Genomic DNA, 24,903 nt, shown 5'->3' with positions numbered 1-24,903 from the left:
ATTGAATCTTGTATCAAGGAAACAAGGCTTTTTGTCTTGGCAATTCCTGCCGTATGACATGTGGCTCAAAAGACACAAACAAGAAATGACAAAGCAAGGCCAAGGAAAGAGAGTTGGGGGAGCAGGAAAGGTTAAACAAAATCCACCTGAGTTTACATCCCAGCTGTATTCATTCATTAATGTCACTGCCATTGTCAACTGTCAAAACAATTTGGTGTTGCGGGGGGCTATATTAAAGTAATCATGAAGATAATAGTGAGAGGTCCGTATAAGGTAAATACTAACCTGGCCAGTAATACATATAAACTGGTCTCTTATTCTTCATCATGGTAACCCAGATTGGTTCTGACGCTTCCCACCACATAGGGAGTCGGCTATCCTCATTCTCACCAATCAGAAATGACTTGTTCGTTTGCTTATCCCACATATAATTTCCAATCATCTGGTGCACTTCGCAATAGTGTCCTGGAGAAATCACAGAGATCATCATAAACATCACCTCACACAAATATCATACTTTCATCAATCAGTCAGTCAGTCAAGGTGGTGCTTGCCATTGCTTTCTAATTATCTAAAATATCATTGATGTGGAGATGCCGGCATCGGACTGGGGTGGGCACAGTAAGAAGTCTCACAACACCAGGTTAAATTCCAACAGGTTTATTTGTAGCAAAAGCAAACTGGTCTAAACTATGCTCTTTATCAATTTTAGGTAAAGTTAACCTTCAGAGCCAATTCATTCAATGTGTGATAGTACAAAGGGCTCTGTCAAGTAAGTATAGTCACCAGTGGCTCTAAGTCTAGCCCCTCCCAGCCAAGGACATTGATTCACAGCGGGTGAGGGCTAGCACACTGAAAAGGATCATTCACCAGACCCTTCTTAAGTTAAACATTCTCTGAACTCACTGACTTGTTACGGTCAGTTGTAGAACTTTACCACAGCCACTGACAGAAATCTGCTAACTCAGCAGAGTTCAGGAATCAAACCTGTGGGAAGTCAGAAAAAATACCAAACTAATTATTAGTAATTTTGTCCTTTAGTCCCAGGAGCCTCGTGTATGTTTAATCCTTTTACCCAACACATTTTTCACTCATTTCCTCTCCAGTCATGGATCAGTTAACCTTTTGGCCTAGACTAAAATTGGCCTGGTTCATGAAAACTATTGCAAAGAATCCAGAGTTTATACCAGAGCCTCAAACATTAGCTATGTCTCTTTCCTTAGAGGTAGATGCCACTGTAGGCATTCAATCAGAAGAAAGAGGAATCAGATTGACATGGCTCTGATGGGTGCCAGGTGTTGGGTTTGTACCTAGACTTCACTTTCTAACCACGGAAAGCTTCGCTGTACATTTCAAAAATATTTTGTTATTATTTAAGTCCACATGGTTTTTTTCCAAATTCTTATCGTTGGTTTCATATTGGTGTTAGAAGTTGGCAACAGCAGGATGGCAAGCAAGATGCAGTAAGTGGGTGATGAGTGCACAACAGGTACAGGGTAATGGCATCAACAGTGGAAGGAACAGCGTACTTGCTGGTGGACAGAATGTATACTGACCTGCTGTTCCAGTTCGGTGTCAGGTATACAGTGCTTGTTTTTTGATTTGACTTGATTTATTATTGTCACATGTATGAGTATACAGTGAAAAATATTGTTTATTGCACGCTATACAGACAAAGCACATCATTCATGGAGGAGGAAAGGAGAGGATGCAGAACGTGATGTTATAGTCATACCTAGGGTATAGAGAAAGATCAATTTATTATAAGGTAGGTCCATTCAAAAGTTTGATGGCAGCAGGGAGAAAGGTGTTCTTGACTCTGTGGGTACGTGACCTCAAACTTTTGTATCTTTTTCCCGATGGAAGAAGGTGGAAGAGAGAATGTCCGGGGTGCGTGGGGTCCTTGATTATGCTGGCTGCTTTTCCGAGGCAGCGGGAAGTATAAACAGAGCCAATGGATGGGAGGCTGGTTTGCGTGATGGATTGGGTTTCGTTCACAGCCTTCGTAATTTCTTGTCTCTCCCTATTCTTCCCACTGAAATGAAGATCTTCACACTTCTCTGTCCTGAATTACATCTGCCATGTGTCTGCTCATTTAATCAACTCATCTCCTATCTGCTGAGTTGTCTCGATCCTCCTCCAATTTTACATTATCTGTGAACTTTGAAATGAAGCGCTGTAGAATGTTATTACACCTTCTGTGAACTTTGATAGGGAATATGTGAAGTAGAAGGCAAACATAACTGCAAGTTATATTTTTTGATAAAATAGGGTACAAAGGAACTTTGCATTAGCAGTAAAAGTATGTACTTTGGCCTTAGCATAGCATGGTAATTTTAATGGCAATGCTCGTACAGTTAAGACAGTCTATTCTGCTGAAGAAGTTACTTCTTCAGATAAGGTTATTGGTGCCTTCTCTATTTGATCTGAAGAACCTAAAGATATGACAGTACACAGGGATATGACAGCTTTGCTTGATAAAAGCAAATTACTGCGGATGCTAAAATCTGAAACCAAAAGAGAAAAATGCTGGAAATTCTCAGCAGGTTGGACAGCATCTGTAACGAGAGAAAAGAGCTGACGTTTCGAGTCCAGATGACTCTTTGTCAAAGCTAAAATACATAGAAAGCGGGAGAGATCTACACTGCAGGGTGAGGGAATGAAAGATGAGTTACAGCCACAAAAACAAGGGGAAAGGCTGCTAATGGCAGTCCACGGAGAGAACAGAAGGTGTAAATGGCCAAACAGCAGAGAAGCTGAAACCAGAGGGTAAACTGTGACAGGTGAAGATGTGAGGAGAGGGGATGGGAGGGAATGGATGGGAGGGAAGTAAAATTGAGAAAAAAGGGGGGATGGGAGAAACGAAGGGAGAGAAAAGGTAAGGAAAGGCGGACAAAATAGGGGGAAAGAGTGGGGGGAAATAAAAACAAAGAAAGGCAATAAAGAAATAAAAGGTAGAGAACAATTAAAAATGAAATGAAATGAAAACTAAGGGATCAAGATGAGGTAGAACTAATCATCTGAAGTTGTTGAACTCGATGTTGAGACTGGAAGGCTGTAATGTGCTTAGCCGGAAGATGAGATGCTGTTTCTCCGGTTTGCGTTGGGCTTCACTGGAACATTGCAGCAGGGTCAAGGACAGACATGTGGACACGGGAGCAGGATTGTGTATTAAAATGGCAAGCAACCGAAAAGTCAGGATCCTGATTGCACACAAACAGGAGTGCTCAGCAAAGAAATCACCCAGATTATGTTTGGTCTCTCTGATATAGAGGAGACCACATTGGGAGCAGCGAATGCAGTAGACCAAATGAAAGAGGTGCATGTGAAACACTGCTTAACCTGGAATGAACGTTTTGGACCTTGGATGATAAGCATGGAAGAGGTAAAGGGGCAGGTATTACATCTTTTGCGATTGTATGGGAAAGTGTCATGGGTGATGGAGAGGTGTTGGGTATATTGAAGGAGTGGACTGGGTTATCCTGGAGGGAACGGTCTCTGCGGAATGCTGACAGAGGGAGTGAAGGGAAGATGTGTTTGGTGGTGGCATCACGCTGGACTTGGCAAAAATAGTGGAGGATTATGCTTTGCATGTTTTCGGCTTGACATGATGTTGAACTCTTCTATCATTGCCTTCGTCTCCGTGCCCACGTCTTTGGGCAAGAGTCCTCCCCCAGTTCCACAGTCTCTTTCACAAGCCTCCAATATTCTGCCTCAATTGGACAGCTCCACCAGGACAATTGCCTGCCCTTCATCTTTCCCTTGGAAACTGTTAACGGGACATTGGCCATCTTAATTTTTCTGCCCCTTCTCCCATTCCAACCTCTCTCCTAAACTTCCCGCTCTTTGCACTCTCAGGTTCATCTCTAACTTTGTCATCAACCCCGCTGACAAAGGGGGTGCTCTTGTCATCTGGTGTAATGACGTCTACCTCACAGAGGCTGAGTGCCATCTCTCAGGTACTTCCTCCTACTTCCCCTTGGACCATGACCACACCACTGACCATCAAGCCATTATCTCCAACACCATTACCGACCTCATTTCCTCTGGATTCCTTCCCCGAGCAGCTTCCAACCTCATAGTCTTCCAACCCCAGACAGCCAGCTTCTACCCACTTCCCAAAATCCACAAAAAGGACTGTCCTAGTAGGCCCACTGTGTCAGCATGCTCCTGCCCCACTGAATTTATTTCCTTTTATCTTGACTCCATCCTCACCCCTCTGGTCCATTCCCTCCCCACCTACTTCTGGGATTCCTCTGATGCCCTGCATTTTATTGACAGTTTCCAGTTCACAGTCCCTAACCGTTTCCTATTTACCATGGATGTGCAATCTCTCTACACCTCCATCCCACACCAGGACAGCCTAAGAGTTCTTTGCTTCTTTCTTGAAAAGAGGCCTGAACAATTCCCATCCGCCACTACTCTCCTCCGCCTGGTTAAACTCATTTTATCTCTCAACAACTTCTCCTTTAACTCATCTCACTTTCTCCAAATCAAAGGAGCAGCAATGGGTACCCACCTAGCTATGTTTGACTTTCTATGGGGCATCTGGAACATTCCTTGTTTCAGGCTACCTTGGTCCCCTCCCACAACTCCTTTACCAGTACATCAGTTATTATTTTGGTGCTACTTCCTGGTCTCATCCGGACCTAGAAAACTTCATCAACCTCGCTTCCAGTTTCCATCCCTCCATCACCTTCACCTGGTCCATCTCAGACATTTCCCTTCCTTCCTTGACCTTTCTATCTCTGTTTCCAGCAATAGGCTATCTACTAATATTCATTACAAATCCAATGATTCCCATAGAAAACTGGGCTACAGCTCTTTGCACTCTACATCCTGTAAGAACTCCATCCCTTCCTCTCAGCTCCTTCGCCTCCGTCACATTTGTTCCAACATGTCACTTTCCAAAGTAGTGCTTCTTCTTCAACCCGTGATTTCCCACCTACAGGTGTCCACAGGGCCCTCAACAGTGCGTGGTCCATCTCCCATGCCACAACCCTCACCCCTCCCCTCCCTGCCAGAACAAGGATAGAGTCCCCTTTGTTCTCACATTTCATACCACCAGCCTCTGCATGCAAAACATAGTCTCCGCCATTTTCACCAACTCCAGCGCGATGCCATCACCAAACACATCCTCCCTTCACTCCCTCTATCAGCATTCCACAGAAACGGTTCCCTCCAGGATAACGTAGCTCACTCCTCCACTATACCCAACACCTCTCCCATCATCCATGGCACCTTCCCATGCAATCGCAGAATACCTGCCCCTTTACTTCTTCCATGCTTATCATCCAAGGTCCAAAATATTAATTCCAGGTTAAGCAATGTTTCACTTGCACCTCTTTCATTTGGTCTACTGCATTTGCTGCTCCCAATGTGGTCTCCTCTGTATCGGAGAGACCAAACTTAGACTGGGTGATTGCTTTACTGAGCACCTTTGGTCTGTGAGCAGTCAGACCCCTGACTTTCCAGCTGTTTGTTGATAGTAGTCATGATGTGGAGATGCTGGCGTTGGACTGGGTTTACCCCAGTCCAATGCCGGTATTTCCAGTTGTTTGCCATTTTAACACACGATCCTGCTCCCATGTCCACATGTCTGTCCTTGGCCTGCTGCAATGTTCCAGTGAAGCTCAACGCAAACTGGAGGAACAGCATCTCATCTTCCCGCTCAGCACCTTACAGCCTTCCAGCCTCAACGTCGAATTCAACAACTTCAGATGATTAGCTCTACCCCACCTCAACCTTTTCGTTATCATTTTATTTCATTTTTAACTGTTCTCTACCTTTTTACTTCTTTATTGTTTTTCTTTATTTTACTTCCCTCCCACTCTTTCCCCCTATTTTGCCCCCCTTTCCTTATCTTTTCTCCCCCTTTGTTTCTTTCTTCCTCCCTTTTTTCTCCATTTTAGCTCTCTCCCAACTATCCCCTCCATCCTCCCACATCTTCATCTGTCACAGTTCACCCTCTGATTTCAGCTTCTCTGCTGTTTGGCCACTCACACCTTCTATTCTCTCTGAGGGCTGCCATTAGCAGCCTTTCCCTGTGTTTTTGTGGCTCTGACGTATCTTTCATTCCCTCACCCTGCAGTATAAATCTCTCCCACTTTCTATGCCTTTTAGCTTTGACAAAGGATCATCTGGACTCGAAACATCAGCTCTTTTCTCTCCTTACAGATGCTGCCAGACTTGCTGAGACTTTCCAGCATTTTCTCTTTAGCTTTGTGTACCTAACTCTCTTCTGTTAGACAGCCATAGTTTGAATGCAGAAGTGTATTTTTCCTACCTTGTGGCGATGGGGTTGGAAGCAGAGTGGGATTGGGAAATGCTGGAGGTGGGGAACTAGGTCAGGGCAGTGCTCCATGTATAACCATCTCTGGGGAACATTTCCAGGGTGAGCTAGGATCAGGGTTGGCTGATTGCACACAGCGGTCGGTAATTAGTTGATTCCTTATTCTTTCATAGGTGGCAAGACTGGCATTTGTTGCTCATCCCTCATTGCCCTTGGTGGTGATGGGCCACAATTTCCAGTGAAGCACATCCACAGTGCTGTTAGTTTCAGGACTTTGACCCAGTGACAGTGAAGGAATGGTGATATAATTTCAAGTCAGGTGGCTTAGTAGGTGGTGGTGATCCCATCGACCTGCTGCCCTTGTCCTTCTAGGTGGTAACGGTTGCCAGTTTGGAAGGAGTTGTTGAAGGAAGTTTTATGAATTGCTGCAGTGCATCTTCTAGATGATAAACAGTGTTCCACTGCATATCAGTGGTGGAGGGTGTGAATGATGAGAGTGATGGATGAGGTGCCAATCAAGCGAGCTGCTTTGTCCTGGATGGTGTTGAGATTCTTGAGGGTTGTTGGAGATGCACCATTCCAGGCAAGTGGGAAGTATTCCACCACACTCCTGACTTGTGTCTTGTTGGGGAAGTCAGGACGTGAGTTACTTGCTGTCGAATTCCCAGCCTCAGACTTGTTTTTGTGGCCAGGCTATTTATATGACTGGCCCAGTTAGGATTCTGATAAATGATAGCCCCCAGGGCAACACAGTCGTGCAGTGGTTAGCACTGCTGCCTTACAACGCCAAGGGCCTGGGTTGAGTTCTGGCTTTGGGTTTCTGTCTTTTTGGACTCTGCACAGTCTCCCCATGTCTGAGTGAGTTTCCTCCGGGTGCTCCAGTTTCCACCCACAATCCAAAGATGTCTGGGTTAGGTGAATTGGCCATGTTAAATTGCTTCTTAGTATGCCCCTGTCTACATCAATGGGGATGAAGTAGAAATGGTTGACAGCTTCAAGTTCTTAGGTGTCCAGATCACCAACAATCTGTCCAGAGGAAACCCATACAGACATGGGGAGAATGTGCAAACTCCACACAGACAGTCACCCAAGGCTGGAATTGAACACAGCTCCCTGGTGCTGTGAGGCAGCTGTGCTAACTATTGTCCCTACCCTAAGAGGTTCACCCCTTATCTTCAAACTAGGGTTCTGAACTCCCTCACCATCAGGAACATTCTTTCTGAATCTAACCTGCCTAACCCTGTTAGAATTTTATACGTTTCTATGCAATTCCCTCTCACTCTCTTCTAAACTCCAATTAACATAATCCTAACTGACTTTATCTCTCCACATATGACAGACCTGCCATCCCAGAAATCAGCCTGATAAACCTTTGCTGTACTCTCTCTATAGCGAGGACTCCTTCCTTTCATAAGGACACCAAAACTGCGCACAATACTTCAGATAGCTTCACTACGCCCTGTACAATAGCAGTAAAACATCCCTATTCCTGTACTCAAATCCTCTCGCTATGGAAGCCAACATATATTTGTTTCTTTACTGCCTGCTACATCTGCACACTTAATTTCAGAGTCTGATGTACAAGGATACCAAGGTCTCACTGAGTATCCACCTTTCCCAATTTACACCTATTTAAATAATAATTCACCTTCCTATTATTTCTACCAAAGTGGATAACTTCATGTTTATCTACATTATACTGTATCTGCCATGCAGATGCCCAGTCACTCAGCCTGTCCAATCACACTGAAACAACTCTGTATCCTCCTCACAGCTCACCATCTAACCCAACTTTGTATCGTCTACAAAATTGGATATAGTACATTCCGTTCCCTTTTCCAAATCATTAATATATAATGTGAACAGTTGGGGTCCTAGCACAGATCCCAGCGGAATTCCACTAGTCACTGACCGCCAATCAGAAAAAGACCCATTCTTTGCTTCCCATCTGCTAACCAGCTTCCTATCCATCTCAAAGCACTACCTGCAATCCCATGTGCTTTAACTTTACATAGTAGTCTACTGTGTGAGACCTTGTCGAAGGCCTTCTGGAAGTCTAAATAAACCATATCCACTGGTTCTCCTCGGTCAACTCTATTAAAAAATTCCAATAGATTCGTCAAGCATGATTTTCCTTTTGTAAATCCATGCTGACTCTGTCTGATTAAACCACTGCCTTCCAAATGCTGAGCTATGAAATTCTTGATAATGGACTCTAGCAACTTCCCTAGTCCTGACATTAGGCTTGCTGGTCTACAGTTCCCTATTTTCTATCCTTTTTTGAATAGCGGGCTTACATTAATTACCCTCCAATCTGTAGGAACCAGTCCAGGCTCCAAAAGATTTTGTAAAATGATGACTAATGGATCTATTATTTCCAGGGCCACTTCCATAAGTACTCTGAGATGAAGATTATCAGGATCTGGAGATTTACCCACCTTCAATCCCATCAACTTCCCCAAAACCATTTCTCTGCTAATGCTGATTTCCTTCAGCTCCTTGGTAAAACTTGTTTCTCTTAAAACTTCAGCAGCTGTCTTTTTGGCAGCAGTTATCTTCTTAGCATGTTTATTTTTATTTGATCTGTAAAGTGTCCTGCTAGCAGGGCAATTCAAGGCTATTTTAATCTGTGTTGACACACCACACTGGAGTTCAGTCTGCGTGCACTGCCATGCTCAAGCAGAGTTCCTGCAGTGTCTCTAAAGGAGGGGAGAGCGAGCCAGTACATGACGGCAGCAAAGCCTCACAAGGTTGTGCCCCCCCTCCCGGAAACGAGAGACCTGTTTTTCAACAAAACAGAACCTGTGTGGACTATTCTTGAGAAGATAACTCATCACTGGCCTCCTGAACATTTCCATCATTTGGGTCTGACCAAATAACCCAAGAGGGCTCACTGGTCTGTAATTTCCTGTGTTCGCTCTACCTCCTTTTTTGAATAGCAGGCTTACATTAGTTACCCTCCAACCTGTAGGAACCAGTCCACAGTCCAAAGACTTTAAAGTGAGCGCACAACACAACGCAACTCTTGTTCTGCCATCTAACCGCTTATAATAGGATTAAGGCATCTCCTTCAAACAAGGTTTGCCCAACGCTACACATCATATGCTAAATAACCTTATTTAAACAGATAACCAGAATATTTGGTTGCCTAAATGAACGGCAATACGTTTTGTGTGCATTTGTAAAAGTGAAACGCGCCTGTAAGCAGATTTAAACATGGATATGTCACAACGCAAAGTCCATTGAATGTTTTGTGAGTGAGCTATTTCATTGGTTTTTTGTTTTGAGAGAACCCCCGGGTGTGTGTATCACTGGAAAGCCTCTCTCTATGTCTCTGTCCTCCTCACTTACCAGTCATGAGAGAGTAATAGTTAGGGTAGGAGAGGCTGGGGAACTCCGGCGTCAGGTACTCCGCTTTGACTCCCCTTTCCACAATCTCCCGGAAAGCCGGTAAGTTCTGTAGCTCCTCTTGCTTGATGTAATCGAAGCGGAAGCCATCGATTAGGAAAACCAGGAGCTTTCTCTTGGCGAGGCAGCTGGGAATGGAGAGGAAGGCGAGCACTGCGAGGATACAGAGAGCGGCGTGCCTGCCCATTGTGGATCCCTGGCTGCTGTGGGCTGGCTGGCTACAGATGCTGGATCCTGGTGGGGGTGAGAGGAGCTTGGCAGCTGAAGTCTCGGTAAAGGGATGGCGAGGTCAAAATACCAGATCCGAAGGTTTCAATAAAAAGAACTGTATCAGCTTTACCCCACAGGAGATCCTGACTTTAATTGTAGACGCTATCTTCCTTGGTTCTCAGCATGTATGTGTTGTAATCTTGGCTCCGTAAGTACCAGCTGGACTTCCCTGTGTTGCTTCGTGTGCACAGTTTGGCAGCCGTTCTGAGCTTATAGGGACAGAGGAATAGGATTGGGCTATTCGGCCCTTCTAGCCTGCTGCACCATTCAATATCTAACAATCTTTACACTTACTTTCCTACCTATCTTGGTGTCATCAGCAATTGTAGCTAACATACATTCAGTCCTTTCACAGAATCATAGAGTCCTGCAGAAGGAGGCCATTCAGCTGATCAAGTCTGTACCGACCACAATCCCACCAGGCCCTATTCCCATAACCCCATGCATTTCCCCTAGCTAGTCCCCCTAACATTAAAGGGGAATTTAGCATGACCAATCCACCTAGCCCACACATCTTTGGATTGTGGGAGGAAACCGGAGCACCCCGAGGAAACCCATGCAGACATGGGGAGAATGTGCAAACTCCACACAGACAGTGACCCAAACTGGGAATTGGGTCACTGTCCCCGATGCTGTGAGGCAGCAGTGCTAACCACGATGCCATCATGCTGCCCAAGTCACCGATATAAATTGCAAGTAGTTGAGAACCCAGCATTGATCTCTGCAGCACTCCACTATTTACAACTTGCCAATATGAAAAAGATCTGAACCTTCTGTGAGCCATGTTTTATCCATGTTTATATGTTACCCCTACACCATGTCATCACATCCAGTATAGTAACCTTTGATGTGATACCATGTCAAATGCCTTTCGGAAATCCAAGTGCATCACATCTGCCAGTTCCTCTATATTCATCTTGAATGTTACTTAGAATCATAGAATAGAATGATTGAATTCCTACAGTGCAGAAAGAGGCCATTCAGCCCATCGAATGCTCTGACCACAATCCCACCGAGGCTCTATTCCCACAACCCCACCCATTTACCCTCTAGTCCCCTAATTTAACATGACCAATCTACCAAACCTGCACATGTGTGGAGCTGGGAGGAAACTGGAGCACCTGAAGGAAATCCATACAGTCACAGGGAGAATGTGCAAACTCCATACAGACAGTTACCTGAGGTTGGAATTGAACCCGGGTTCTTGACATTGTGAGGCAGCAGTGCTAATCACTATGCCATACTTGAATTATACATTTCTATTTCTCTTTGTTGCTCTTATGACCTGTTCCAAAGCATCAGTTGATGAAAGGTGTAACTGGAGCCAATCTTAACATATTTTTATATTTCAAGCAAACGCACATAATAAAATCAACATTTTTAGTCTGTGTTGATTTTTCCAGAAGAACCTCAATGTATATGTAGACAAATCATTGAAGTTTGCAGGGCAGGTTAAGTGTTGTTAGTAAAGCATACACAACATATTGGGCTTTATAAATAAAGGCATTAAGTACAAAAGCAAGAAAGTTATAGTGATCAAGTATAAAAGATTAGTTCTGGGCACCACATTTCATTAAAGCTGTGAAGGCTTTAGAGAGGATGCAGAAAATAATCATGGGAATTGTTCCAGGAATTAGGGACAGCAGTTACATAGACAACATGGAAAAGCTCCTTAGAGAAAGTTAGAAGGGGTTGGAAAGCTGATGGGGGTATACAAAATCATGAGGGTATGAACACTGTTGATAGGGAGAAACAGTTCCTTATTGGTGGACGGATTGAGAACCAGAGGGTATCAATTTAAAGTAATTGGCAAAAGAAACAATAGTGACATCAGGATAAATTTTTACTGCAACAAATGGGTAGGATCCAGAATGCACTATTTGTTTGGTGGTGGGAGGTTCAACTGAGGCTTTTGAAGAAGAATTATATCATTGTGTGAAGGGAAAGCATTTGCAGCATTATAGAGAAAAGGCATTAGGTGAATTGCTTTTACAGAGAGTCAAAATAGAGATAACAGGCTGAATGCCGTGCCAGATTTAAACTTGAGGCCCTAAGCTACATAGAGCTTGGAGGCCCCTTGTTAAAAAGTTACACCAAAAGGTCTCACAAAGGTGCATACCAAAACAGGGCTTTGGGTCGCCACAAAAAAAATTGTAAACATAATTATGCCTTTTAATGATTTAATAGCAAGGTATTTAAAGTGAAAAATACAAATTATTTTCAAATGAATGCATTTACTGATTACATATTTATCATTTGGCTGGCTTAATTTTAAGATACATTAATATATATATAAAATGCTGACAGTTTCGTGAATTTTGTTGTTTCAGCTGTGGATGTTGGCTCTGCAATGCTCACATTTGCATCACTTCCAGTGTTCTCCTCAGCTGAGATTCCAGGCTCTGTTGTCTCAGTAGCAGAGGCACTAGGCTGTGGCTGTTTTGGACTTTGCTGATCACCTTGGGTTTGTGGATCCTTATCTAATTCTGGAGTAGAGTAACTGTCAACTTTTTGGTAATTTTTTGAGTTGCTTTTCAAACTGGTCCTTTCTTTCTCTTCTCTGGTATCTGCTTTTAAATGTTCTCTTCATTGTAAACCTTCTGAAATTTTGTGAGGCCCCTGCGGATTGTGAGGCCCTAAGCTGTAGCTTGTTTAGCTTATGGCTAAATCCGGCACTGGCTGAATGAATCAATGGATGTTAACATCAATGTCTGTGCTGGGTGCTAATCTTGTCAATGTCCTTTCTGTTTTATTTATGCCTCCAATTGTTGATCTTTTGGACTCTGCCAGCAGATCACCAACCCTATCAGCAGCTTGCTCCAGAATGTCATTCACATGGAAACAAAGCCTTTGTTATCCATGAAATTAATGTGGATAATTACTATAATATCATGGCTTTGGGAGAAAATTGGCTCATGGATGAAGATATCTTTTTTCTTAATGAAGCATCCCCACTTTGTTATATCTCCCACTCACACCACAAAACTTGTTCCGTCTCCCCACCTCTCATAGAATAGAATCATAGAATCCCTACAGTACAGAATGAGGCCATTCAGCCCATTGAGTCTGTGCCAACCACAATCCCACCCAGACTCCTTTCCTGCAATCTCACACATTTACTCTGCTAATCCCTGAGACTAGGGTCAATTTAGCAAGGCCAATCCATCTAACCCGCACATCTTTGAACTGTAGAAGGAAACCAGACCACGCAGAGGAAACCCACACAGATATGGAGAGAACGTGCAAACTCTACACAGACAGCGACCCAAGCTGGGAATCGAACCAGGGTCCCTGGCACTGTGAGGCCACAGTGCTAACCACTGTGCTCCCGTTCTGCCCTCTGGGGCAACAACTCCTGTTTGAGCATTTTTCTTAGCTGATGCTATTAACAGTTCTCATTCCTCCAGTACCATCTCTTACTCCTATAAATCTGCTGTTATCAAACAAACTCACATTTGACCCCTCTGACTTTGAAAATTACTGCCCAATTTCCAACTGCCTTTTCCTCTCTCAAGTCCTTGATCATTCAAGTTCCTCTAAATCTGGTCCCATCTTTCCCATAGTCCCATATCTGAACCTTTCCAATCAGGTTTCTGTTCCTGCTATATCACAACAACTGGAACTTTTGCAACACTGGGGATTAAATACTTAGAATGATAGAACCCCTACAGTACAGAAGGAAGCCATTCAGCCCATCGCATGCACACTGACAACAATTCCAGCCAGGCCCTATCCCGATAACCCTATGTGTTTACCCTGCTAGTCCTCCTGAAACTACGGGGCAATTTAGCATGGCCACTCAACCTAATCCACATACCAAGATCCCTATCTCTGTAACCCCACACATTTACCCCACTAATCCCCCTAACCTACACATCTTTGGTCACTAAAAGGCAGTTTAGCATAGACAATCAACGTAACCTGCACACATTTTTAGAGTGCGGGAGGAAACCAGAGCACCCAAAGGAAACCCATGCAGACATGGGGAGAATGTGCAAACTCCACACAGACAGTCACCCAAGGCCGAAATCGAACCCAGGTCCCTGGCACTTTGAGGCAGCAATACTAACCACTGTGCTACAGTGCTGTCCTATGTGGACTATTTGGTGCCCAAAGACAGGCATAAAGCTACTCCATTCCCTCTGCTTTTATCTAAACAGATACTAGTATATTATTCTCTTTCTAGTTCACCACCTTCACTATTTCCGCTTCCCTCTATCTAATCCAGTTTCATGCAATGATAAGATTCTCCTATCTGGTTTGATTAGCTGTTGGTAACTTTGGACCATGTCTGCTGGTTTCAATCATAGAAATCCTGATAAATTTACTTCCTTTTCCCTGCCTGGAGAATGCAATGTTGAAATCTGGCTATCATAAATAATTGATCTCCACTCGTTCAGCAGGGACCAAACATCAAACCCAGACCCTTCTTGCTCTTTCTGTTTGATGCCAAACCAGACAAAACATTTACTCTCTGACTTATTGGGGCATTTTTGGCAAAACATTTACTTTTGTGACTTTTGACACCATTGTTTCAAGTTACTGGGTTGGAGACTAACTGAACACAAGACTCAACCTAGCCAGGAATAGTGTTATAGACCCCACAGTAAACTCATATGGAGACCCCAATTACAACAGTGCGGTTTTTCCAGTTGAATGGAGTGAGTGGAAGATAGTTACATATGAATTACACATGTAAAAACAATCCCAGAGTTGCCCAATCATTTCCATTCAGACTGGAGCTATTGCTGTCAATACCTTTTGTCTGCCTCCACCAGTTTAGATTTTATTTTCCCCCGTTACCTGGGTGGCATAGTGATTAGCACTACTGTTTCACAGCACCAGGGACCTGGGTTCAATTCCCAGCTTTGGTCACTGTCTGTGCAGACTGCACATCCTCCCTGTGTCTGCATGGGTTTCCTCCAGTTGCTCCAGTTTCCTCCCATAGCCTGAAAGACGTCCTAATTAGGTGCGTCGGCCATGCTAAGTTCTCCATCAGTGTACCAGAACAGGCGCTGGAATGTGCAGACTAGGGGATTTTCATAGTAACTTCATTGCAGTGTTAATGCAAGCCTACTTGTGACAATAATAAACTTAAACTTAATGAAACGTGTCATTGTAACAAAAACCCAGCATCCACAGAATAATCTTTGATTTTGTTGATTACACTGCTGTGAAGTAGATTTTTCTTTGCTCAAGATGCTAAATCATGGAAATTATTTTTGCTATTTAAACAAGAATGATGATGAGGTACTTTACTCTCATACAGGAGCCTTTCAACAACCATAAATTATTTGGGTGGACAAATTAAGCTAGCTGAGATTTTACATTAATTCCAAATATAAAATTCTAATTCATCATTGGCTTCTATAGCACATCATTTAAATATCAATGAACAATGGAGCAGTCTGTCTAATTATGCCCTGGTTTTATTTTGTGTCAAAACCGCTTCAATGCAAGCAACCCTACATCAGTAACTTGCTGCAAGATGTTTGTTCTATAGCTTAATCACCATGGAACAAAGATGTTCTCATAGTAGGGCAAAAAGATTAGCCAATACTGGGCTGGAGGATGAATGTCAACTATTGATTGGCATTTAACAATGAAAACAATACCAAATTGCATCTTGCCAAAGGAGCTGCTTATTGACTGATGCAATGACTGTGTCAGTTGAATGTAAATTAAAGACCCAACCTAAAAGGGTCTCTGTAAAATTGCAGGAATAAAAATTGTGATTTATCTAACTATGTGGGAGATTATTTTTAACAGACTAATGTGAAACAGGAATGATTAAGTGCTTTGTTTTTGAAGATATATCTCCAGTTACAAACCTTTTTTATATTTTGATTTGATTTGATTTATTATTGCCACATGTATTAGTATACACTGAAAAGTATTGTTTCTTGCGGGCTAAACAGGAAAAACACACTGTTCTGAGAGAAGGGAAGGAGAGAGTGAAGAACGCAGTGTTGCAGTCATAGATAGGGTGTACAGAAAGATTAACTTTGTGCGAGCTAGGTCCATTCAAAAGTCTGATAGCAGCAGGGAAGAAGCTGTTCTTGAGTCAGTTCAAATGTGACCTCAGACTTTTGTATTTTTTCCCAATGGAAGAAGATAGAAGAGAGTATGTCTGGGGATATAATCCAGAGATTTAAATTTTATTCGAGGGTGAGAGTCCCGGGCAAATATTGCTAAACTGAAGCAATGATAAGACCATTGGGAGCACGGGTGGCAGAGTAGTTAGCACTGCTGCTGCACATCACCAGGAACCTGGGTTCAATTCCCTTCTTGGGTCACTGTTTGTGCAGAATCTGCACATTCTTCCCATGTCTGCGTGGATTTCCTCCAGGTGTTCCAGTTTCATCCCACAGTCTGAAAGATGTGCTGGTTAAGTGCACTGGCCATGTTAAGTTCTCCCTCAGTCTACCCGAAGAGGCTCCAGAGTGTGGCAACTCAGGGATTTTCACTGTAGCTTAATTGCAGTGTTAATGTAAGCCTACTTGTGACACTAATGAAATAAATTAAACTAAGCATTGTGATGTTGGAGTGACCCCAAAAGACATGTTGCGAGATTGGTTAGCTTGTGATGTGAACAACGATGCCATATAGCTCCAATTGTTAGCAGAAGTCACCATAAACTTTAAACCAACAACGGAGATAATGATGGCTATGGAAAACTCTGAAAAGGATTCACAGGAGTTGTAGACAGCACAAAATGGTGCTGTGTACCAATTAGGGGGAACCTGCAGCCAGTCATGGCACCAAAACTGCTGAAGTAGCCTGAAGCAGAAACATTCCCAGTTACCCTTTGACTAAAATGATATAGCAGAGGCCATCAGACAATGATTTGTAAAGTGGACAGCTATCACTGTAGAAGTAACCATGCTTCTCAATCATGAACATATAAGGAGATTAACATCAGAATCTTCCAGCTATTAATGCCGACGGGATCTTCTATTCCAGCTGATGGCAATCCCCTGCTGCATGTCCCTAAGTGGTGGGGGCTGCTGAGAACAGGAAACTGCATTGACAGAGGCAGAACCAGAAGATTCCATTGGCTATCAATGGTGGGCCATCACAAACCACACCACGGGGAAACCTAAGTGTTGTTATTGTCACTAAAGAGGACATTTGATGAAACAGTGCAGACTAAGCCAATATGTTACAAATATACAATGTGAACATGCCTGCCTTTATTGATTCTGATATTCACTCTTTTTAATCTTAAAAGAAGTCAAGCTGGATCCTATTACTGTAACAGTCCAGGTAAGTAGGAAGCCTGTAAGTAGGGAAGTGGTTGCAGAGACGTCAGCCATTTTCAGTATCTAAGAGAGGGAGTCCAACCATTGAATTTGAAGAGCGCTTCTGCCAAATTGGAAGAAGCAATAAAAACAAAAGGCATTACAATGGTACCTGTGAGCTATGGACAGCAATCTGCTTAGCTCCTGGTAATAATAGTGACAGGTGAAAGACCAAGCCTTCTGGGTTGTGATTAACTTAAAGAAATCAAGTTGAATTGGGCCGAAATCTTTTAAGTGCCGGCTGGAGGACTACCAGAATTGATAAGTAAATGCGATAACATCTTCTGTGACAAATAAGGCAAGATCAAAGGTTTGATAACTAAGAGTTACATTGATCCAGAGGCAACCCACCTATTCTTTAGGGCAAGACCAGTACTATATACCTGATGAGAGAAAGTGGATATGAGTCAAACAGGTTGGAAGAACTAGGCACCATTCAATCAGTTCAGTTTCCGGAATGGGCAGCACCCATCGTCCCTGTATTGAAACCAGGCAAGATCATCCACATTTGCAGCAATTATAAGCTAACGGTCAGTCAGGCAATCAAGCTGGATGTGTATCCAATCTCAATAACTGAGGATCAGTATGCAAAGCTGGCAGGAGTTCCATCTTACACAAAGCTGGAAATGAGTCACATGTACCAGCAACTCGAATTAGGTGACATTTCCCAGCAGTCTGTCACAATAAACATACGCAACGGCCCATAGCAGTACACAAAACTGCCTCTAAGCTTGTCCTTGATATGTGCAATATTTCAAAGAATGATCGAGAGTTTGCTAAGGGGCTATCATGGGTTGTCACTGGAGAGACAGAAGCCAAGCAGCGAGCAAATTGAAACTTTTTTTTGTCGATTGCTACTGCATTATTATGATCTGTCTCTGTGAATCCTTGAATCCCTTTGGAAGTCCAAACTCCTTAGCTTTTCACTATTTGTCAAACATTTGGATTTATCTTTTTTCTCCACATGGAAAACCTCACCCTTAGCCACACTGAAATCCATCTGTTCCTATTTTGTCCAATGGTTTAATCTATTGATGTCTCCTGTGTGTACTACTTACTGTACCACCAATCTTTGTGTCATCAGTAAACTGAGATATATAGTCCCCTATTGCATTGTCTAACACATTAATAAATATAATGAATTGTTGAGCTCCTGGCACAGATCCTTGTGGGACACAAATAGATACTTCCAATGAGGAGGGGGAGGGGGCAGTTATAGATCACTCAGAGAATCCCAGTTGCTCTGGCAACATGCACTTTCACATGCACCTTATAGCTGATAGCAATGGTAGAAGATTCCAACTTTCTTCCTATCACACAGGAACCTTTCACACTCTCACCATTGGAAGAATTTACAGGATGGTAGTGAACAAGTTTGGCCACATTGTGAATGCACATTTCTTGGCCGGCACGTCAATGTTGGGACTTGAACCCAGAGCTTCTCGACACACAGAAAATGTAAGCATCAGTAGGCCATTCGGCCCTTTGAGCCTACTCCATCATTCATTTTGATCATGGCTGATCATCAAATTCAATATTTGATCCCACCTTCCTCCCATATCCCTTGATACCTTTAGCCCCAAGGACTATATCTAATTTCTTCTGATTCAGTGGCAGCAGCACATTACACTTCAAGACCTCTCCCCCACTGGAGTTTATGCCCATTATTCCTACTGCCATCTTAAAACACCAAACAAAGCCAATAATTTCTCTTTGGTTCACGGAGCTTGATTTTACCAATAGTCTCTTACTAAACCCTTGCACTTAACTTAACTAGTATCCCTGACACTAAGGGGTAATTTAGCATGGCCAATCCACCTAACCCTTGGAACGCAGGCGGAAACCGGAGCACTCGGAGGAATCCCATGCAGACGTGGGGAGAATGTGCTAACTCCACACAGACAGTGACCCAAGCCAGGAATCGAACCCGGGTCCCTGGTGCTGTGAGGCAGCAGTGCTAATCACTGTGCCACCATGCTGCCCTAATCCTGGAGCTCCCTTCCTAACAGCATTGTAGTTGTACCTAAACCATGCAGATTGCAACAAGCAGTCAAGAAGGTAGCTCACCAGAACCTTCCCAAAGGCAATTGGGGATGGGCAATAAATTCTGACCTAGCCAGCGATGCCCACATCCCGTGAAAGAATAAAAGAAAGCAAAAGAGTTTGAGGGGAGATTTGATGGAGATATAAAACGTGACAACAGCTTTGACAAAGGGTCATCTGGGCTCGAAATGTCAGCTCTTTTCTCTCCTTACAGATGCTGCCAGACCTGCTGAGACTTTCCAGCATTTTCTCTTTGGCAACAGTTTTAATTAAGTTAGACAAAAAAAAAATGCTGTTCCCATTAGCTGACGGTACAAGGATGAGGGGACACAGATTGAAAGTTTTGGATAAGATGTGAGGAGGAATGCACAGAAGAACATTTTTATACAGTGACTGGTAATGACCTGGCACTCTCTACCTTTGAGGATGGTGGAAGGAAAGGCAATCGGTGATGTTGAAAGAAAATTGGATGGGGACTTAGGGGAAATTAACTTTGCAGGGCTACAGGAATAGATTGGAGGAATGATGCTGACCGATCTGCTCTATAGAGAGCTGGCATTGTCTCCCAGGGCCAAATAGCCTTTTTTAATGCAATTATGGCTCTGACTCTAATGATTGGGCTGAAACCTATCTCATGACTGCATAACAGGGGCAGCACAGAGGCACAGTGGTTAGCACTGCTGCCTCACAGAGCCAGGGACCCAGGTTCAATTCCAGCTTGGGTTACTGTCTGTGTGGAGTCTGCACCTTCTCCCTGTGTCTGCATGAGTTTCCTCCAGGCGCTCTGGTTTCCTCCCACAATCCAAAGACGTGCAGGTTAGGTTGATTGGCCATGGTAAATTGCCCCTTAGTGTCAGGGGGATTAGCAGGGTAAACATGTGGGGCCATGGGAATAAGCCTGGTTAGGATTGTGACTCAGTCTCAATGGCCAAATGGCTTCCTTCTGCATTGTAGGGATTCTATGAATACTTGCAAATGGAGATAATGGGCGGGACATTCTAGCTACACTCGCCCCATGACTGGAAAACACCACGCGAGGTCAATGGACCTTTGCATGGTCTGTATCCAGCCCCCTACAATTCCTGTGGCAGGCGGGAAGGGAAAATTGCACTCGATGAGAGTGTTGTGCCATGCAAAGAGGAACATTATAGTGCACCTTTTCAACAAAGAACAGTTGCTTTAATGGGCTTCATGTGCACAGAGAACTATTTGCCAAAGTTTAGCTGAGGGACAGAAATATAAATTGTTGAAAAAAAGCATTGTCAGAATGATAACAACAATACTATATGGCCCTTTCTGCTAATCTTCTTTCCAAACTATTATCAAATATTTCAGCAGGTCTGGCAGCATCTATAAGGAGAGAAATGAGCTGACGTTTTGAGTCCAGATGACCCTTTGTCAAAGCTTTAGCAAGTCCAGATAACCTTTTGTCAAAGTTTTGACAAAGAGTCATCTGGCTTGAAACTTCAATTTTTTTCTCTCCTTACAGATGCTGCCAGACCTGCTGAGATTATCCAGCATTTTCTCTTTTATTTTCAGACTCCAGCATCTGCAGTAAGTTACTTTTATTTAATTTTCACATATTTTCTTTGTTGGAGCTGATGCCACTTGATTAGATGGATGGCTTGGTTATATTGGCTGTTCTTTCACTGTGCTGGAATGTGTGCCACTTTGGTGACTTCTTACTTGCTGCTTAGTGGAAATGTGGTTGTTGGTACGGGGAAGATTTATATTTCCTTATACAGGAGGAGCAGATGGTAACTGTTCTCAAGCAGGCAGCTGTCATTGCAGTTTCTGGTTGAGCCAAAAACAGCAGGGTCCGTGTAACTGAAACAATATTTTCTTTTGCTGTAACCAGCATTTTCCTATTTTATTGCCTTAATGAAAACTCTACCATTTGTGTCATCTTTCAAACATCCTTTGTGCAGATAAAGAAATCTCCTCTTTACACTGAAGTGCCTGTCGTCTTTTCTTTGATAAATGGCTGAACTGAAGTGACTGACCCTATTAAAACCACATGGCGCAAAAGGATTTTTAAAAAATGGGCCATTTGTTCTTCATTATTTTCAATGGAAAAGCCTTCTTGGATTTAGGTAACTTTTTCAGTCTTCGACCCTTCAAAATGGCATGTACCATGTTTAAGAACTAACCTTGCTACCTGAAATAAAAACACAGAATGCTGGAAATACTCAGCAGCTATGGCAGCATCTGTGGACACAGACTGAGTTAATTTTGTGTGGCACAGTGGTTAGCACAGCTCCAGGGACCCGGGTTCAATTCCTGGCTTGGGTCACTGTGCGGAGTCCGCACATCCTCCCTGTGTCTGCGTGGGTTTCCTCCTGGTGCTCCAGTTTCCTCCCACAGTCCAAGGATGTGTGGGTTAGGTGCATCAGCTATGCTAAATTGCCCCTTAATGTCCTGGGTTGCGTCAGTTAGAGGGATTAGTGGGGTAAATATGTGGGATTACAGGGATAGGGCTTAAGTGGGATTGTTGTCGGTGCAGACTTGATGGGCCGAATGACCTCCTTCTGCACTGTACTGTTTCTATGACTTCTTTAATTTAATGGGCAGAATTCTCCCATCTGGGATTAAACCCCATGACAGGGTTGGGAACATGGAGTGTTTCCCGCTGTGGAGGCCAGCGAGACACCATGCCATCTCTTCCAGCCCCGACCCCATTACTTCTGCACCTGGGGATTTTGTGCCATGTTCTGTAGTGGGCCAGGCATAATGGCATGAATCCTGCCATCACATCTGGGTGGCACATTGAAAAGGTATCCTTCATAACTGACCCACTGTTGAGGGAAGAAGATGGACCGTTGGAAAAGGGTGATGGAACTCCAGGGATAGGCTGAGGCTGGAGGATGGACCATCTCAAAGACGCTGAACCTGGAACGTCCACCTGTAGATGCTCCCCCACCCACTGCAGTGTTCCAGGTCCAGGGTTGCTGGTAGCCTCCATCCTGAACTCGGGAGGCAGCTTCAGGCATTGTTCAGGTGAGTCTCAACTACAGCACGTGCCATGTTAAACATAGAACATAGAACACTACAGCACAAACAGGCCCTTCGGCCCACGAGTTGCGCCGATCACATCAACACCTACCAATCTATAGGCCTATCTATAACCCCCAATCCCATTAAACCCCATATACTCATCCAGAAGTCTTTTAAAAGACCCCAGCGAGTTCGCCTCCACCACCACTGACGGCAGCCGATTCCATTCACTCACCACCCTCTGAGTGAAAAACTTACCCCTAACATCACTTCTGTACTTTCCTCCCCACACCTTAAATCTGTGTCCTCTCGTAGCGACCATTTCAACCTGGGGGAATAGCCTCTGAGAGTCCACCCTATCTATTCCTCTCAACATTTTATAAACTTCTATCAGGTCGCCTCTCAACCTTCGTCTCTCCAGGGAAAAGAGTCCCAGCTCCCTCAACCTAACTTCATAAGGCATGCCTCCCAGTCCAGGCAACATCCTTGTAAATCTCCTCTGTACCCTTTCAATAGCTTCTACGTCTTTCCTATAGTGAGGTGACCAGAACTGCGCACAGTACTCCAAATGAGGCCTGACAAGGGTCTTATAAAGTTGCAGCATTACCTCCCGATTCCTAAACTCAATCCCTTGATTAATGAAGGCCAGTACACCATACGCCTTCTTGACCACATCCTCCACCTGCGAGGCCGATTTAAGAGTCCTGTGGACCCGGACCCCAAGATCCTTCTGCTCTTCAACACTACTAAGACTCCTGCCCTTGATAGTGTACTCGTTCATCCCGTTGGTTCTGCCAAAATGGACGACTACACATTTATCCGCGTTGAAGTCCATCTGCCATTTCTCCGCCCAGTCCTGCATCCTATTTAAGTCCTGCTGCAACTTTTGCCATCCTTCCAGACCATCCACAACACCACCGACCTTCGTGTCATCAGCGAACTTACTTACCCATCCTTCCACTTCCTCATCTAGGTCATTTATGAAAATGACAAACAGCAAGGGTCCCAGAACAGATCCTTGAGGCACTCCACTGGTGACTGACCTCCATGCCGAAAAAGACCCATCCACAACCACTCTCTGCCTTCTGCAGGCAAGCCAGTTCTGGATCCACAAGGCCAAAGGCCCTTGGATCCCATGCCCTCTCACCTTCACAAGAAGTCTTGCATGGGGGACCTTATCAAACGCCTTGCTGAAGTCCATGTACACCACGTCCACTGCACTTCCTTCGTCAATGTGTTCAGTCACATTATCGAAGAACTCAACAATGTTGTTCCAGATGTGTTCTGGACTGACGTGGTTTTCTGCTGGCGTCACGGAGAATCGGGAATGGAGGAAAGATTGTGATTGGTCTTTCACCTGCATCCCATTAGTGGGATGTAAATTAGTTTCACGCCAGTCGCCAGCAGGTCTCTTGGTCTACCATGGTGGGCACCGGTGGAAGGTGCCATGGGAAATTTGTGCCAGCATGATACCGATTTTTGGACTTGCGGTGAATTCTTCCCCTCCACCAGCCAGCAGTGAATCCACCAACGGAGAGAATTCCGCACAAAGTTTCCCGTCTGTGACCTTCCATCACAACTGGGACATGGCAGAAATGCAACAGGTTTTGAGCAAGTGAAAGGGGGAAGGGAACATAAGAGGATGTTTGTGATGAAATGACCAAAGCTGCAAGGCACGTTAGAAAATGGTACTGGACAAATAAAGGATCAAAGAATTTTAAAGGCTCCTCTGGCAGGTTTGTAGGCCATAAAATTCCCTGGATGGCTTCCCTACCACTCTCCCACGTACTTCTGATCTGTCCACAATATTACAGGGAGCAGACTAGACTTAGGCTGGCCTGTCAGCCCTCACTCCATTTCAGGCTCTTCAGTGGCCAATAGCCACAGGAAGATGCTTCCTTATCAGCCTCGATTCTAAAGCCAGTGCGGGGAGGAGGCCCAATGGGATATTTAGCTCATGCCTCAGGCAGAAGAGGGAGAGTGTCTCCATCATTGGCTCCATTTCAACATCGGGCACCTTCCTTGTAAAGATCTGTGCTCTTCCTACCCATCTGCCCTTCAAATGATGAATGGGTGAAATAATCCTCTTTATTTCAACCTATAATAAGCATGCGGCTGGTTTGACCACATGTCCAGGGGCCATCATCCTTTACAAGAACACCGACTCAGGACAGGGAGGGAAGGGAAATGGGGTTTCAATTCTTTCGCATCCCATTCCGTAACAGCAGGTTTGTATTTCCTGTGCTTGCACGGAAATAAACTTGAAAGGCACTGGGAATAACCAATAGGAATATCTGTTGGAGGAGATTGAGAGGTGAACCAGGGTGTTGCCAAGGGAATGATCTCTTCAGAATTCTGAAAGGAAAGGGGAGGGAAAAATATGTTTGGTGGGTGGCAAAGTTTATAAGGTATAGGAGAAGAATTAGGCCATTTGGCCCATCGGGTCCACTCCGCCATTTGATCATGGCTGATCTGCTCCTCATCCCCATTTTCCTGCTTTCTCCCCATAACCCGTTCAACCCATTACCAATTAAAAATCTGTCTAACTCCTCCTTAAATTTACTCACTGTCCCAGCATCTATGCACTTTGGGGTA

The 24,903-nt window shown here is 44.1% G+C and overlaps 1 protein-coding gene across 1 annotated transcript in view; it reads right to left on the bottom strand.

Moving 5' to 3' along the window:
- The window catches only part of enpp6 (ectonucleotide pyrophosphatase/phosphodiesterase 6), a 45,124-nt gene extending 35,030 nt beyond the window's left edge, over nucleotides 1-10,094 (bottom strand). The window contains exons 1-2 of the mRNA XM_080189413.1: nucleotides 9,644-10,094; nucleotides 286-465 (exon numbers count right to left, since the gene is read on the bottom strand). Of these exons, the coding sequence (XP_080045539.1) occupies nucleotides 286-465; nucleotides 9,644-9,887 (424 nt within the window). The 5' untranslated portion in view covers nucleotides 9,888-10,094. The remainder of the gene's footprint in view (nucleotides 1-285; nucleotides 466-9,643) is intronic.
- Between the last annotated feature and the right edge of the window lie 14,809 nt (nucleotides 10,095-24,903).

This window comes from Carcharhinus amblyrhynchos, chromosome 5 (genome assembly GCF_965287045.1).
Source record: "Carcharhinus amblyrhynchos chromosome 5, sCarAmb.v2.hapA, whole genome shotgun sequence".
Lineage (NCBI taxonomy): Eukaryota > Metazoa > Chordata > Chondrichthyes > Carcharhiniformes > Carcharhinidae > Carcharhinus > Carcharhinus amblyrhynchos.
This window is presented reverse-complemented; position numbering and strand designations above follow the sequence as displayed.